This window comes from Stigmatopora nigra, chromosome 2 (genome assembly GCF_051989575.1).
Source record: "Stigmatopora nigra isolate UIUO_SnigA chromosome 2, RoL_Snig_1.1, whole genome shotgun sequence".
NCBI classification, from domain to species: Eukaryota; Metazoa; Chordata; class Actinopteri; order Syngnathiformes; family Syngnathidae; genus Stigmatopora; species Stigmatopora nigra.
In genome coordinates, this window is record NC_135509.1 from 16,981,493 (window position 1) to 17,000,079 (window position 18,587).

The 18,587-nt window shown below is 35.8% G+C and overlaps 2 protein-coding genes across 2 annotated transcripts; both read right to left on the minus strand.

Annotated features, from left to right (window-relative positions):
- Positions 1-184: 184 nt before the first annotated feature.
- Positions 185-10,336, minus strand: nudt4a (nudix (nucleoside diphosphate linked moiety X)-type motif 4a). The gene is made up of 5 exons (XM_077710230.1): positions 9,981-10,336; positions 4,667-4,777; positions 2,175-2,219; positions 1,428-1,515; positions 185-664 (listed from the first exon to the last, which is right to left on the minus strand). The coding sequence occupies exons 1-5, from the start codon at positions 10,077-10,079 to the stop codon at positions 438-440; spliced, it is 570 nt and encodes a 189-aa protein (XP_077566356.1). The 5' UTR covers positions 10,080-10,336; the 3' UTR covers positions 185-437.
- Positions 10,337-12,410: 2,074 nt separating this feature from the next.
- On the minus strand, positions 12,411-18,463 carry ube2na (ubiquitin-conjugating enzyme E2Na). Its single transcript, XM_077710336.1, has 4 exons — positions 18,295-18,463; positions 15,003-15,249; positions 14,540-14,680; positions 12,411-13,639 (listed from the first exon to the last, which is right to left on the minus strand). Exons 1-4 carry the CDS (start codon positions 18,322-18,324, stop codon positions 13,602-13,604), a joined length of 456 nt encoding a protein of 151 aa, XP_077566462.1. The 5' UTR covers positions 18,325-18,463; the 3' UTR covers positions 12,411-13,601.
- Positions 18,464-18,587: the final 124 nt, after the last annotated feature.

An 18,587-nucleotide genomic window follows, 5' to 3' on the forward strand; every position in this document is an offset into this window, starting at 1 on the left:
TGAAAACTGGTTTTATTTTTCCTGACAACACATTTTCTATCCATATTATGTATTACTATCGCTGAAAAACACACATTCTCAGAAAAAAAAAAAAAATATATATATATATATATATATATATATATATATATATATATATATATATATATATATATATATATATATATATATATATCATCTCATTTTCTGAACCGCTTTATCCCCATTAGGGTGGCAGGGGGTGCTGGAGCCAATCCCAGTGGTCTCTGGGCCAGATGCTGATGAGCATCTATAAAAATACACATACCATGACTTACTAGAAAACATTTTGGCACTAACCAAGCCCACCCTAAAGTGGGTTTCAAATCAGTGTCATGGAAGATTAAAATGTAAAAGTGATATCCGTAGAATTAGCTTTCAGTATATTTCAGTCCATCTTGGTATGCTACAAGAACCGTTCATCGGTTGACGAGATCCAAGGTTTTTGCAGAACTAACAACATAATGAGGATTGCTGTTGTCCATCATGAGGGAGCCCAGTGTGTTGCCATTACTTGGGTGACAGACTGGGCTGCAGGTGGAATTACAGGTGTTCTTGTGCCTGTGCAGGTATTCAGCTTGGACAGGCCTGTAGCTCTGCAGCACCTGAATGGCTTCGTCGATCTTGAACCAATTCCGTTTTCTTCCTACATGCAATATAAAAACACGAAGTAAGTTTTCATTATTGCTAAAATCTTGCTTTTTGGGGGATTGTTTTTCCCCTGTTTCAATTGTTTTTCTTTCTTTGACTGTCTTGATGAGTTCTTTTTTTTCTTTTTTTCATTTTCTGAACGCTTTATCCTCACAAGGGTCGCGGGGGGTGCTGGGGCCTATCCCAGCCAACTTCAGGCACGATGTGCTTCGACAATAAAAAAAAATGTTTTCATTCATTTTATGAACCGCTTTATCCTCATTAGGGTTGCGGAGGGTGCTGGAGCCTATCCCAGCTGACTCTGGGCCAGAGGCGGGGGACATCATTTACTGGTGGCCAGCCAATCACAGGGCACAAGGAGACAGACAACCATTCACGCTCGCACTCATACCTGAGGGCAATTTTGAGTGTTCAATCAGCCTACCCTGCATGTCTTTGGAATTGGTAGGAAACCGGAATACCCGGAAAAAACCCACAGAGGCTCAGGGAGAACATGCAAACTGCACCTACCTGGATTTGAACCCAGGACCCCAAAACTGTGAGGCTGACATGCTTATCACTCATCCACCGGGCCGCCTGTATGCTGATTTATTTGTATTAAAAAACAACCCGGATTGACCACAGCTACTAAAAACCATCCCTTTGAACATCCACATCGCCTTAATATTCCACAAGTTATTTTAACTGGAACAATGGGGACTAAGATATCATATTCAAGTGTGAGAAAAGACAGTAACATGCAATCAAAGGTATACTACCTATGTTGATAGAGTCTTCCCAGTCCTCCAGTATGTCTGTGACGATGAGAATATAGACATACGTCCTGTGCTTCCTGTCTTGGTTGTGCTGTTAAGATTCGGATGGAAATATTAATTGTTATTTCTGCTGTACCAATGTAATGCATGTAAAGAAGTCATATAAAGATTTGGATGGAAATATTAATTATTTCTGCTGTACCAATGCAATGCAGTCATATAAAGATGTGATTACTGCTCTTTTTCCAAATAAATACAAGAGAAAAATATCCTATTTTCTCGCAAATAAGCCGAATTTGTAACAAAAAAAGATGACTGAATTAAGGGAATGGCTTATATGCGCACAAGACCTGATACACTCTTTTTTACCAGTAGAGGTCAGCAAATTAACATGTACTATTTTTCTTTCTTTCTGTATTGCAGTAAGAAAACAACCATTACTGGATGAATTACTAACTTCCTTATGATAATGACCCTAATTCTGTGCTTTTGGTTCATGCAGTATCTCAGAAATACCACGTGTAAAACCATGAATATGGAGGAGAAATTGTGAATTAGGGGGCGGCTTATATGTGAGAAATTGTAAAATTCAACAATTTTAAGGGTGTGGCTTATATGCAGGGGGCTGCGAGAAAATACGGTAGCAACACGGTAACAACCTTGAAAATAATATAAAAACAAGGTACAAACAAGGTTTATATTATTTAATTCATGTGTGGATTCAAGCAAATTGTTGAATGACAGCATTACCTCAAAAATTCCAAGAAGTCTGCCAAGCTTTCCTTTAACTCCAGCCTAATGAACGAAGAAGCAAAATTCATTCAACAATTAAATCAGGAATGGATGCATGGCAATTTATCTTTCTTCACTGCTTAAGCACATTTAGACAACAGTTATACATGCTAACCAACTTTATAAAACAGACGTTGCACACTCTAGACTGGTCATCACTCACTTCCAGAGACTGTAGAAAAAGAACTGGACAAATCCTTGCTGTCACTCTAATTGTTAACCGACCTCCATTCGTTCCCAACTTTGAATCCGACATTTGCGTTTTTGGCTGTTACACACTAATTTCGCTGAGTATAGTAGGATGCTTGTAAGATAACTCCACTTCAAACACAAGAATCATAACTTGGCATATAATTTCATTATAAAACCAATTCAATTCAAAACAATACCAGAATAAATCATCTTATGATGAAATGAACTAAACCGGGGGGTATTCAAACTTTTTTGCTCCAAGATCTACTTTTCAAAGAGTTAACCTACCACGATCTACCTTTTTTTACAGGCCAGCGACAAAGCTCAGCAATTTTTTATGTCAAAATGTTATGTACGATATACCAATAGTTCCTTGGCGATCTACCGATAATTCCTTGGCAATCTATTGATAGTTCGTTGGCAAACAACCGATAGTTCCTTGGCGATCTACATAATGGGCAACTCAGATCTAAACAGAGTAGCAGAAAACGAAAACGAAAAAAAAAAAGCTGGGTTCGTTCCATGTGACACTTTAGAAAACCCATGGAGCCAGCTTTGAGTCGAAATGCTTCCTGTTCCTGTTTGGCAGTGCAGATGATACATTCCAGGGGATTAAGATATTGTTTAGCAACATGAACCCCTTATGTGTGACATTTTAAGCCTGGCCAGCATCACTCAGAAGGGATCAGACTATCACTGTAGTCCTAGTTCTCCAAATGTTTATCGTATGTGTAACTGGCAATCAGAAAACATTTAAGTGTAAACTGTATGCTCGCAAAAATCTCATCATAAAAATACATGAATGTATCCATTTTTTCAAGTTGACCTTCAAATCAGCACAATGAAATATGATGATTTGAGTTCCAGGCTTTCTAAGTTGTTGGTTTGCAGTTCATCTATATTCAGACATGTCTGGTCACCGGCACAGGATAACGTAACCCGATAGGCTTCGCAAATGTCACTACCATACTTCGGAGGGCTTGAAATCCAACGCACAACCTCACCACACAAACCAATCAATGAGTATGTAGTGAGAAATCTTTTATGAAACCACAAAGCAAATAAATGACTGGGCAACAATGCTAAACATTTCTGATATTTACCTGGGTTGATCTAGCTGCTAATGGCATAACTATTCTAGAGCTGCTGAATTGTATCTACCAGTGGTGGGTCATCAAGGCCCCTAAGGCCTTCTCTGCTAGACAAAAAAAGAGTCTGAACCATAGTTATTATGTCCACAAATTATCGGTTAGCTTCCTTTCAGGAACTTTTCATTAAAGTAAATGTTTTATAGCCATAAAATAGTTATTGAGGGTTGGATTGATTCAGACAGAGACAATGACTGAAGGCCTAGGTGTGAAATGCATGGCTCGCCAATGGGACCCACTTAAGTTATGTCAACTAGTAATTCTGTTTTCCATGTCTCTTAATTTGGTTAGTATAAATATTTATTGCTCAGCTGATGAGTAGTAACTTAGAATGACATTTGTATCTGGTTAAATAATTTGTTTTCATAATATTTTTCATTACATTAGCAAATAGAAAAGTACCAATATGTCACTGTAAACATTGCATTGGTAGTAAAATACATTTACAAAAACATACTCATGACAAAAGCATTAAATGGTGTTAAAATATGCTATACTAGTTAGTAAATGAACTTAGTTAATAATCCTGAAAATTGATACTAAGAATAAACTCAGTAAAGGATTCTGCACCACAGTTTGTACTGAAAGATCCCGTAAAATGATGCCAAACTAGAGGGTTTAGAAAAAATAAAATGAAAGACTTTTCAGGAAGTTTAAAGTAGTCTGCAAAAGGCTACGTCTGTTCATTGTGTCATCAAACAAACAGTGACCAATTCAGGATTTTTTTGGGGGGCATGGCTGAATACACAAATGATTTTTGAGTTCCAGATATTGTCTGGAAAATCTGTTTCTTTTTCCCCCAGACCTGTTAAATTCAGTCACTCCAATGTTGACAGCACTTGCCAGCCTGTCCACCAAACTGTTGTGAGCTATTGGATAATTAAATTCAGGCTCCATTTGCTTCAATTCCCTTACAAATTCCAAAAAGCTGCATTGAATGCGAAATAAAGACTTAGCATTGTCATCTGGTGTTTTGCAATTGTCTAGCAAACAGTTCAGGATGCATGCTGGCTTTTGCCGATCCTTGTTTAGAGAAATGGTCCAAAAAATAGGAATATTTTAATGGCACTTTGTGTAAATTATTTAAAAAAATAATTATTATGTCCTCACCTCTTCATAAACCTCTCTGACAGCAGCACCACAAGGTTCCTCCTCAGGCTCAACTCCTCCCCCTGGCACAATCCATTGGTCCGGATGTCGGCTGCTGCTCACCAGAAGCACCTTTATGTCAGAGAAGACTTGTAATTTATTTCCTGTTGGATGAAGTTGCTGAGAAAATCATCCATGTCATTTTGCCTCCAACAAATAACAGTCTCGTTTGACAGCTCAAGGGGATTCCATACCACGTCACTAATGAATTTAATATTAATTAATGGGTTTTTATTTCAAGACCCTCAATAAAAAAAGAATCCCAGCAAGTAAAACTGGCAGTAATTTAACAGAAAAATGCACATGGCCATCAAACACATGTTTGAAACATAGACAGTTATATATGCACACACATGCACACATATATACACTCAGTCAACAGGGTTTTGAAAACCCTGGATCAGCAGTTGTATTTTGAGTCTCAGAACAGGAGTGCTTCGTGGAGGAGGTTAATGACCCCAGCAGAGAGCTTGTCAACAGTGATAACACAGCACACCGCCGTAATTAGCTTTATGTTTAATTAGGCAGCAAAAGGTGTGCTTAAGCAAAAGGTAGAAAAAATCCAATGGTTCACCAGAATAGTTCATGTTGGGAATTTAAAGCTTCTGAACTCCTTTATCCTCACTTGGGTCCCGGTGGTGCTGGAGCCTATCCCATCTGACTTCGGGGGACATTCTGAATTGGTGGCTAGCCAATCACAGGGCACAAGGAGACAAACAACCAATCATGCTCACACTCATACCTAAGGGCAATTTAGAGTGTCCAATCAGCCTAACATGCATGTCTTTGGAATGTGGGAGGAAACCGAAGTACCCAGAGAAAACCCACATAGGCCCAGGGGGAACATGCAAACTCCACACAGGACCCAGAGAAAACCCACATAGGCCCAGGGGGAACATGCAAACTCCACACAGGTGGACGGACATGGGATTTGAACCCAGGTGCCCCACTTTAAGGCAGACGCGCTAACCACCCAGCCACCGGGCCGCGAATGTAAAGCTTTCCTCTTTAATTCTAAACTTTTAGTTTTAGGCAAAATTTGTGCCATAATATAAGTCTAAGTAAATAAATGTGTTAATTTATTTATCAGTAATATTTTTTAATCCACAAAACAAATATGTAGATTAAAAAATCTACTAATTAAATACGTTTCTAAAAAGGGAGGTTATTGTTTAATGTTTGTAAAAACAAAGTTTTACCTGCAATGACAGTTAATAACACCACTAATCCAATAGCTGTTCTATGAACTTGAATAAAGTCAAAGCGCATACATCTATCTTAAAGCTGAATCTGACATCATGGTGTAACTTGCCAAGCACACGGGGCATCTGAAATCCAAACTACATCTTTTGGCAACCCCTAATCCCATGCAGCCTCAGCATACTGAAGTGGGACAACACAGAGTGTAAATGTGTCTTGTTAAAGTCACCACTGTAAACCTTGGGTTGTATCTGTTTCAGCATCAAGCCTGAAGCTACAAGCTGATGAACTGTCACCTGTTCAAGCTTTTGTAAAGCTTGATCATTTCTTCACCATACATTTTTAAACCCATGTTAAGCTTTATGACAATTTCTTCCCCATACATTTTTAAACCCGTTTTGCCTGGGGTTTCAAAAACCTGTTTTTGACATGCTTAATGCTAAAATATTTGCTTTTTTTTCATGACATTGGAATGTCCTCATGCAGAAAAAAATGACAAACTCATCTCATCTCATTTTCTGCTGATTTCCACTGTCTGATTCTTAACTGGTAGAATTGCTTTCATAGTTGTAATGCAGACTTTTGGCAGCCACGTCCAGTGTATTTCCTGACTAGGTCTCAAACTGAGGTTCAGCATCTTGCTCAAGGATACACTGACCAGGTCACCAGTGCAGGGGATTTAAACCCAGAACCTTTATGTTAAAAAAGACTGATTTGAAACTGAGCCATGCCAGACCAAAATCACTGATCTTTTTTGAACAAATGAGTCACGCAAACAGGGTTGGGATGACTCTGCCTTTGATGGAGTTGTGTGTCATTGTAGTTTTCTACTAACCATTACAAAGGTTGATTAGTGTGTGGGAAGATATTCTGACTGATATAATACCTTAAGGTGCTCAATTTTGAACACTTAGTCACTAGTAAATGTACATCATGGACACTTCTCTTGGATGAGACAGTTACTCTACGTTAGAAAAACCCACGACAGCTGAGATAATAGTCAGCAAAATGGGCTTGTCGATGGTACTTGTTTAAAAAAACATGAATGACGTAATACCCTATTTGGCTTAATACTGTGATGAAACCTGACCCAGAGAGCTAGGGGTGTAGCGATCCATCAACCATGGTCAATACATTGACGAGTTAAGCAATGATCCAATCAAATTGATTGAAAAGCAAAACATCAACTAACATTGTTAACTTCAAGATAGTACATTCAGTATTTTGTTAGAAACAAGCCCACATTTTTGTTTTGCGATTTAACTTCGCATGTCATGTTCTCCCCGGGCCTGCGTGGGTTTCCCCCGGGTACTCCTGTTTCCTCCCACATTCCAAAAACATGCATGGTAGGCTGATTGGACACTCTAAATTGCCCCTAGGTATGGGTGTGAGCGTGAATGTTTGTATCTCTCTGTGTGCCCTGTGATTGGCTGGCCACCAATTCAGGGAGTCCCCTGCCTCTGGTCTGGAGTCAGCTGGGATAGGCTCCAGCACCCCCCGCAACTCTAATAAGGATAAAGCGGTTCAGAAAATGATTTGAGAACAGATTTAACTTAGCTGAACAAATGAAAATATCAAATCTTTGCACTCATTATTTTTCGGGTCGAGATTGAGTTTTGGATACCCAAACAAAACAATCCAAAGGGTTAAAAAGAATGGAAACAAAATTGTCGGAATCACAGTTCTGGGTTCGATCCCAATTCGGTCAGTGTGAAGAGTTTGGGTGTTCTCCACAGATGTGTGTGGGTTTTCTCTGGGTACTCAAATTTCCTCCCACATCCTCCCTATTTATGGTGTATTAATCGTATTGCGTGTTTTGTAATAATCATGGAAGACTTTATAATATTAATAAATATTGTTTCAGTGTCCAAAGAATACATTTTGTATTTTCATAAAATTGGTCATTCACAACCCTATTAAGCACAGCACTATGGAAAAGGGTATGGATGGCTCTTGTTTATATTCAAAATGTATTGTACATTTTTTAGCTATTTTAAACGAGCAGGGCAATATTGCATAATGCAAAACTTGGTTTTTAAATTAAATTTTCATTTTCAAGAGTGGGTGGTTATTTTTACCCAATGTGAAACATATTTACCTTCCCTTGTCAAATTACAATCAACAGTTAATATCGTCTTGATTAAAAGTAGTCTAAATTTGTCCTCTGGAAAAGACATTTCTAAATGTGAATATATCCCAATCACAGCATACAACTGAGTTAATTTGTTTTCTCAGTGGATATTAACAGCTTTTCTAGGTTCATACCATAGAGCTCATAACGAAAAATGACGTTAAGTGCAAGCATAATTTAAGGAAAGAGAAAATGTATAATAATTTTTCCAAGACAAATTTTCCAACAATCAGCTGTTGCTTACACTGGGTATCTTGAAAATTAAAATTTAAAAAAAGATACCAACAATGCTTTTATATATTGCAAAAACCTTACAAAGGTTGGGAATTTTAAAATAATGTAAACATAATTGTACGGCAATAAGCAGTGTACGACTTTATAAATGCAATGAGATGTGAAACAATAATGACCAGGTAAGGAAGATTTAGTTATTTTACTTTGTTTTTAACAAACTTTATCAATGAAATATGTGATAATTGACCTACTATAAAACTTTTCTTAATACATATGTCCCCACTCAAACTTGATAAGCACGCTGAGGATTTGAATTCTCCGTCCTAAAACACGGACTAGACGTGCACCGCTGCAGAAAGTGCGACGTGCGAAGTCGAAGTAAACACGACAACAGAATGTTGAGTGACGTGTTAGATGACCCGCTTCTCGCGCTACTATCAGCAGTAATCCAAGTAAGGGATGTGATCACATGACAACACGGGGCATGATGAAGAGTGTTTGGCATTGGCATTGAAGATAAATGTAGAGAGATTGGCAGCCCTGGGAGCCGTGAAAGCAAATCTGCGAGGCGAAAGCAAGAGCTTGCACCTTGTTTCTAAAAATTGCATCTCATAGGTCACTTGGTGTTTAGCACACTGTGGATTCCTGGTGTGGAACGTTCAACACCCCCCCATACACACACAGACCACCACCACCACCAATAGCAGAAGCTGGGGACTTTTGATGCATTTGGACTGGTTGACAGCGAATAATCGCTGACAACGGTCCCAGTCAAAATGGATTGGACATCTTGGGCTGTCGATAGCACTCATAAATGAGCATTCACAGCCGCTCCTGGTTTAAAATAATCGGATGTCTATCATGGTCAATGGTAGACGGTGTCAAATGAAGAAAAAAAACTGGTTTATAGTGGGAAACAACCCATGCATTCATTAAAAATCTATAACAATTATAGTCGACATTTGGATCCACACTTAAATACCAAATTTTAATATCATGGCCTACATCACACACAAAAATGTGATTTCTAAATATGTGGAAACCAGGTCTTTATGTAGTATTTGTTTTTCAATAAAAATATTTACCTGCCCCATAAAGTATTTAAATAGCGTTTTCTGTAATGCATTAAACAGTTTTGGCAAATTTCTCAACAACATATTATATTAGATTGCATGACATATTACATTACATATTATAACATATTACATTACATATCATTACATATTACATTACATTATATATCACATTAAATATTACTTTACATTGCATAACATATTACATTAAATATTACTTTACATTGCATTACATATTACATTAAATATTACTTTACATTGCATTACATATTACATTAAATATTACTTTACATTGCATTACATATTACATTATATTACTTATTACATTACATGATTACACTACACATTATATTATATAGTATATATTATGTATCCTATTATACATTATATATTATATTTTATATAAATCCTATTATATATTGTATATTATATTTTAGATATTATATATTATATTTTATATATTATATAATATATTTTATATATTATATTTTATATATTATATATTATACTATTTTATAATATATATTACAAAATTTACAAACACGTGTCACTCGGATGGAATATTTAAAAAGTTAAGAGTAAGTATGAAAAACACATTTGTGGACATATGCTGAGCAAATATGTAGAGAAAAGTTACCTCATCCTCGGACTCGTTTCTGAAACACAAACATGCCGCTCGTCTTTTGAACCCTTCGCCGTCATACGTCCTGGTCTGGTTGGGCTTAAACTTCATCATGGAAAATATTGTCCTCAGTGATCAAAAAGTAATGCAGCAAAATGAATGTCACAGGTCGGCAGGGTGAGCTTCACTCGCTCGAGAGCCCAGAAGCATTTGTAATCTTCACAATTACAACATGTGCAATTGATTTACTCATCTCAAGACTTTATTTTTCTCCCATTCGCGTCAGGCTTCGTCCTGTCGATCACTGTATACTTGGACTGAAGGAGTTTATCCTATCAAGCACAACCTCATGTCTGAAGTCGGCGGGTATCTTTTACCGGTAGAGTTGCGACATAGACGTAAATACATAGATATTACATTGAGCTAGTTGGCGTGTTGATGGCAAAATCTGCGAGGCGGCCATATTAGTTGTGGTATATTATATACATATATACACATGTAAATATATATATAAATAAATAAATAAATAAATAAATATATATATATATATATATATATATATATATATATATATATATATATATATATATATATATATATATATATATATATATATATATATATATATATATATATATATATATATATATATATATATATATATATATATATATATATATATATATATATATATATATATATATATATATATATATATATATATATATATATATATATATATATATATATATATATATATATATATATATATATATATATATATATATATATATATATATATATATATATATATATATATATATATATATATATATATATATATATATATATATATATATATATATATATATATATATATATATATATATATATATATATATATATATATATATATATATATATATATATATATATATATATATATATATATATATATATATATATATATATATATATATATATATATATATATATATATATATATATATATATATATATATATATATATATATATATATATATATATATATATATATATATATATATATATATATATATATATATATATATATATATATATATATATATATATATATATATATATATATATATATATATATATATATATATATATATATATATATATATATATATATATATATATATATATATATATATATATATATATATATATATATATATATATATATATATATATATATATATATATATATATATATATATATATATATATATATATATATATATATATATATATATATATATATATATATATATATATATATATATATATATATATATATATATATATATATATATATATATATATATATATATATATATATATATATATATATATATATATATATATATATATATATATATATATATATATATATATATATATATATATATATATATATATATATATATATATATATATATATATATATATATATATATATATATATATATATATATATATATATATATATATATATATATATATATATATATATATATATATATATATATATATATATATATATATATATATATATACTGATTGGACATTATTAATTGCCCCTAAGTATGGGTGCATGGTTGTCCATCTGCTTATGCCCTGCGATTGGCTGGCAAAATTGCAAAATGCAATATAGGTGACTTCAAGCCAGGGCTTCAAATATGCTGCCTCATGTAGCTACTACTTTACACCAAAAGATGGCAGACATCAAGCTTTGTACCAAAAGGTGCTGTGCCTCAAACATTTTGGTCCATCTCTGAGAAAAAAGCCATAACATTATGAAGCAATAACATAATTTCGGTATGTAATTATCTGGATTGTTATTGTATTTCAATTTATCAGGGCTAAGCAGGGGCGTTTTTTGCTATGGGCAATGTGGGCAGCTTTCCAGGGGGGCAAACTACTTAGGGGCGCACAAAAGCCAACTCCCAATTTTTAATTTAATCAATATTAATTTTTAATTATGTGTCCAGTTGTCTAGGCGGAGATGAATTAATAAAATACAACTGATTGTGTTAAATGAGGGGATAATTTTGTGATAAATAACTTAAAGGCACTTGAATCAAACCACGGCAGACTTGTGATAGCCACAATTAACTATTGTGGAAAAAAAGCTAATAGTAGCATGAAATTGGTGATTTCTAAACCTAGTAGTTTGTTGTTCGAAGTAGAATACATTTTAACTTGTTAAAGGTAACCACAAGGACTCGATGTCACACAAAAAAAAAAATTGGAGCATTGCCACATCCCAGAAGGCAGTGACAAATGAAACTTTCCTCAAGACGATATCAACCAGCACAATTCTATTAGATCAGTGCTTAATGATTATGGAACGTAATGTGCTTTTTAAACAAAGTGTGCAGACAACATACCAAAAGTCAAACCCAAACAAGTTTTTATTAACTAACTGACTTTATTTACAGAACTGAAATGTATGCAGATGATCGCTTTCCATAACAATCTCAGAACTGGAAGAATCTTCCCTCCCCAGATGATCAAAAGTAATACATTTACAGTTAACTTTACGGCCACAAACGTCAGGTGTCAAATCGTACAGATTCAAACTAGAAGAGCCTGCTCGCACCACACCTCAGCATCACATCTACCATCCCAATCCTGATTTCTTAAATAAGGTGAAAGCTCAAACGGAATCCTCGATTGGTGGTTGAATTGCCATTGGGAGGAAGGTCATAACAAACTGTGTCTTGTAGTGTTTGACTGATGCTGCACAATTTTTAAAAAAAAAAGATTTGAGTTTATAATGGGTGTACTAAGGAGCAGGGAGGGAAAAAACGTTTTTGATATTGTAAAAATTGGGAAGAAAAGAAAATCTTAAACAAAGTCAAGGTCTGTAATGTCCACCTGAACTCCCCCTAGCACTGTCAAGCACAAAACACAGTTCTGGCTAGAAGTGGATGAAAAGTGATGGTAAAGTATGCGATGAGTAACAATAAAAGGCTCAGGTTTGGCTTTCAGTTCTATTATCTGCAAGTTAAATGAGCTGTTGAGCGATTTGCCAGAACAACAGTGCATCTCCAAGTGGACGCCACGCTACACTACAGGCGGTAACTTTTATTAGTTATTAGTGGCTTTTCGTTAACAGTGACAGAGAAACCCAAAGTTAAAATAAACATAAAAATATAGCATACTGGCCAAAGCAAGCCCTACCTTCCCTACCCATTCCTCTGCAGTCTCCCCCATCCTCCTCCAACCCCAGCAAAAAAATGTGGGATACAAGATTTTCCCTCTTGAAAAGCTTTTTAAAAGCAGCAGTTGACAGACTATTGATGTACAAAGAAAGCCAGGTGAGCAGACCTAAACCTCTGACCAAACAGTAGCGAGTTAATAAGGACAAAGACGAGTCATTTTACTAGAACGCATTCAACTAATTACCAGCAGTTTTTCCCTTTACATTATATTCATGTTTATTTATAGCACGCATATGTATGTGTTTGTTTAATTTGACGGTGTCCTTCAAATGGAAGTAAAGGAGGTATTGGCAGAATATGAGGACTTGTGTTCACACTTGACTTGCGGGTGCGTCTTCACTTTACGGGCTGCTCTTTGCTTCATTTGTTTCCTGCATAAAGTCTGGTCCATGACTTGGCTGGGAAAACAAGAATAAAAAGTGGTGTCTAAAAATAACTTTCACAGCTGCACTTTTAAAAGCATTGGTGAGTCTGACATTTTCTTAACAGGGATATTTATGCCGAAACGAAATGAAATTAGGAGTTGACCAACATCATTATGGTGGGCCGATTTACAGCCATTAAAACGTATATTTTTAACGTTTTTACTGAACTGCCTATAAAAGCATATTGCACATTTGAATAGCAAAAGGGCTTGATATGGCTATTTGTGGAGTTTAGGACAACATGGGATTTGGTCACAAATTTGGATCTGATCGGATTGGAACTTTATATCGTCCCGTATTGCGGAAATTTCTTGGTTGCAGTAGCGAGACAAACACAGGACACAAAAGACATTGTAGACCTAGTTAAAAAAATTGGAGCCACACAGAGTAGTCCACAAGGTGGGGGATTATAGTATTTGTGTATTATGGTACCATTGTGCATTTAGGACGATGCAATCAAAGCTTTTATCAAATCTTCCGCTATGACGTGAAAAATCTTTCCTAGAAGGGACAGATCTAGGCTGAAGGTTGCCAATTTTTATACGTAGCCATGAGGATGTAATTATTCCTCTGGGCGATCTAGCATTATCATATTGAAAAATGCAGGGTCTTCTCTGAAAGAGACAATAATGGATGTGAGCATATGTTGTTTTAGAACAGGCACGCTCATTACAATGATCCCGATCCACCATTCGATTGCAAATGTACTATTGCTAGATCGCCTGAGAGTAAGATTTGATCCAGTCTTGGTTTCCTTCGGGCCTGAATAATGTCTCGTTTGTACTGTGACATCGCAATGTGCCCAGTGCAATACTCGAAATTTGGAAAAAAAACCTAGGGTCAAAATTTCTATTTGAAACTTCCAAGTCTTACCTGTCTCTATAGCTTCAACTTCGTTGCTCTTCCACTTCTCGGCAACGTCATTCGCTAAGGGATCATCAGGGTTCGGCGCACTTAGTAAGGCCTGGATTGACAGCAACACTGTGCGGATCTGCAGAGCTGGTGACCATTTATCTAAGAGAATGGGTTCAGAAAATCAGAAAGGCTCAGACAATGAAAACCAACCTCAGGGAAGGCAGACAGACAACATGGCAAAAGAGGCTAAGTTGTTTGATGCACAGTGCAAGTAGCACTAAGGAGACAGCTGTCCAAATCTTGACCTCAGTGGAAGTGTCATTCTAAAAGCCTTTGTCAAATTGCAAGGCAGATTACACTGTCAAATCTATCACAGAGCAAACTGTCAGCATGATTTCCAACAGCTTTGCTTGGCAAACTTAAACAATGTTAGGAAAGTAATACTGAGCTAAAAATATAAAACAGCCTAACTGTCACTTACCTTTGAGGATGTCTAGACATATTCTTCCCAGCTTGTCTACATTCGGATGATATATTTTAGTCATGAAGCGAACTTTTGGTGCTGCCATTGGGTATTCCTCCGGTAAAAAGAGTTCTAGTTTAAATGTACCCCCCTCAAATGGCGAGTCCTGGGGTCCAGAAATGACCACGTGAAAATAGCGAGCGTTGCTTTCGTCTGGCTCTGCCTGGATACCTGGCACTGGCTCAGCAAACAAACGTTGAGTTTCCTGGCAAATAGAAAAAAAAACACAATCATGAAACATTTCAAAACGATTAGTTCCACCATTTAGCAGTAAAGAGAGATTAGTCATTGAGCGGTGAAATCAAATCAAAGAGCCTGTAATGGTGAATCTACCAAAACCACTCAATAAAGTGACATGGGTTTTGGTATTGTTTCCTTTCTTATTGGGAAAAATACATTTTGCACTAAAGGTGTAGATTCTAAGAGGTGGCTGAAACTATGAAAAAAAGAGGACAAGAAGACAAAGTGCGTGCGTCAAATTGCTATAAATATAAAAACTTTGACACGATGCCACAGGAGGCCATTAGTTCCGGACCCATCAGCCACTGCTGAAGGTCACTACTCTCTGCTAGTAACCAAAGAAAAATTACCAATACCACACAACAGAAAAGTTACAAATAGTCTACTTTGAATATAAAACTATGCAAAGAACTATGTATGTTTAAGCAGTTTTTTTACATCGTAAGGAGGGGAAAAGAAAAAAAAAAACCCAGACAATGAGGATCTTGCTTTACTTTTCAGTGTTTAACCTTATACAGCCTGGAAACAACACGTTATGTATGGTTGCACATCAACATGATGACAATAACAGAAAATACTATAATAAATGCAGAAGAATCCTCAATAGCTACCGTACTTGTTTTTGACACGCTTCACCTGAATGCAGCTCGGAGTGAAATTCCTGAAATGTTTTAGATAACCCACAGACAAAACCTTGCAGTGAAAACACAGACAAGAGGGGCTCTACAGGACTAGTCACACGCTCCAAAGGCTCAAGGGCTCCAACCTTCCCACCTTTTCCCATCAGTGGCTGGCTTCATCTCTTACCTGTACTGTCCAGCTTACATTTTTCCATTCCGTTGAGGCTTTTTTTTCTCCCACAAACAATTATTTTGGAAGGATTCAAGTGTTACCATATTTACTCACATGTAAGCCACATTTGTCGGACAAAAAAATTAACTGAATCGAATTATATGCGCATAAAAACACGACATCCAAGAAACTGCAAGTTGACAAAGACGAAAAGCCATAGCGCAAGACTATGCGGCCGATACGGTCATTTATTTCAAAATAGAGAATAGATAAAGAGATAAAACGCTAATAAAATGTATTTTGATGTCTATGAATGAAATTGAAGAAAAATAACAGGTCAGATCTACACTAATTCCCTGGTACTCAGAAAACAAACAGCCTAATGCTTGCGTTCTTGGCCAAGACAGCTAACCGAAAAATATATATTTTTCGCGAAAAACGAAAATAAAATTATACGACACTTTACGAAAATGGAGTAGACAAATCTTTTACAGGATTTAAAAGAATCGAAACACTTTTCGGCAAACTTATTGTTCTTCTAATGAGGGCGTATATCTACCTTGAGGCAGACAGATCTACTGTTCTAGAGGATTTATTTCCTCACGCAGCAGCTTCGCACTGCAGTAAAATTAGCTAAAGTTTGCTCCTAACTTTATTCTGCATTAAGAAAGCAAAACAAAAATAAATATAAGCCATAAATGTAAAAAGTAGCGTATAACTTGGAAAACTCGGCCCATATCTATCTGTAGTTACCGTAATTATGATTTTAAGTACAAAGAGTAAGCAATAAACTAATCACTGCAATGGTATATGGTTACATCACACAGGACAAGAGGGCATCTATTGTCATTTTCTGATTTTCAATTCACCACATATTTATGAAAGAAATATTTTTCCATGTTTCCTGAGACATTGTTAAGTTGAGGTTATGAACAACATGCAGCGAACTAGTTTGCACAGTACTGCAATTTTACTTTGTTGTGCAGTACTAGAAGGCATGCTGATAAAGTTTTTCATTTGTGTGGGTTATACTGTACCATTGTCTAATTTAAATATGTTTTGCTAGTAAATGGTTTGGTTAGGACAGGTGACACCCCACAATGGATGGGTATCAGATATGGTTTCTTCCCAAGTGGCTTGGCAGGTGAAGTAAGGGGCAGTTAAAAAAATCACGACGCATGTCAAAAGTGTAGCACAGGTTTGGATTTGGAGTCTGAAAGGCAAGGAAATGACTGTGTGACTCAACCCAGTAAAACCTGTGCAATTAAGTTGAAATGAGGTTTCGAAACAGGAAAGTCACATTCACAATGAATACTATTATTCTCACTCAACGTGTTTTGCCAGCTTGGCGTTGGTTACGCAGCTTTTTGTATCAGATTCAGTTACATTTTGATGGTTTAAGACAATATGTGGCTCAACCTGTTCCTCGGGTTATGATACACATGCAGCAAAAAGGTTTGACAGAAGAACAAATTCGCTAAAATATACAGCAAACCCAACTCAGATGTATGCATAAAAAGCAAATAATACTAGATCTTTTTTTCTATTTATTAGGCCATGAATCCTCATTGTTTTTTTTTTAAATTCGCCTTCAAATCCCTTTAAAACCGACAAATAAAATCAATCAAATGTCCAATATGTCACCTAACAAGTTGGATTGTTCAGGATTGACACAGTGGAGACGATCGTTTTGACGAGAATGACATTCACTTTACACGTAAAATGGCACGGACAGGCCGCACAATCAAAAACTGTGCACTAAATAGATAGATTCTAAATACGTGTTTTCTAACTAAAAGATAACTTATATTTGGAGAAAAGATCCGCTCAAGTTTTTGCGTTTCGGTCCCAATTTTGAAATACATAACGAGGGCAGCCTTACTTAGCATGGTTAGCTTAGTTAGCCTGCTTAGCCAGCCAGTCACTCAGATCCAACCGCGATCTATTAAAAGAAACGAACAATTACCAATTCTTAAATATGGATCTAAATATTCACGTCGGCGAACACGTCAAGCGCCGATATTCATGTTTTAACCCAAACTTTTGAGCACTATCCACACGGAAAGAAAACGGAAGTCACTTCAGACAACTAACGGTGTCGTGCTGGGTTGCTATCGTTAGCACGAAAAGCCCATAGACGATATTTGGGGCGCTGGGGCCTAAATTATGGCGTTGAAAACACAACGTAAAAACCCTCCAGGTTCATGTTGGTGAGTACCTTTATAATCCTGCGGGGCAGTCCTGCCATCTTGTCTTAAATGCGAGCTTTAGCTCAGTCAGTGCCTCCTCTGTCGCCGCTGACAGCACACGCAAACACCTACGACTTCCGGGTTCTCGACGTCACATGACCCCAGATGGACGCACTTGCGGCAAACCATCTGTTGAACGCGGCAACAGCCAGTCCCTTTGACCGATAACATATATAGCAGCGATGGCAAACAAATAAGACACAAAGAGCAAAAAAAATAAACTGTGAGAGTCAAAGAGCCACAACAGACACACACAATTAAA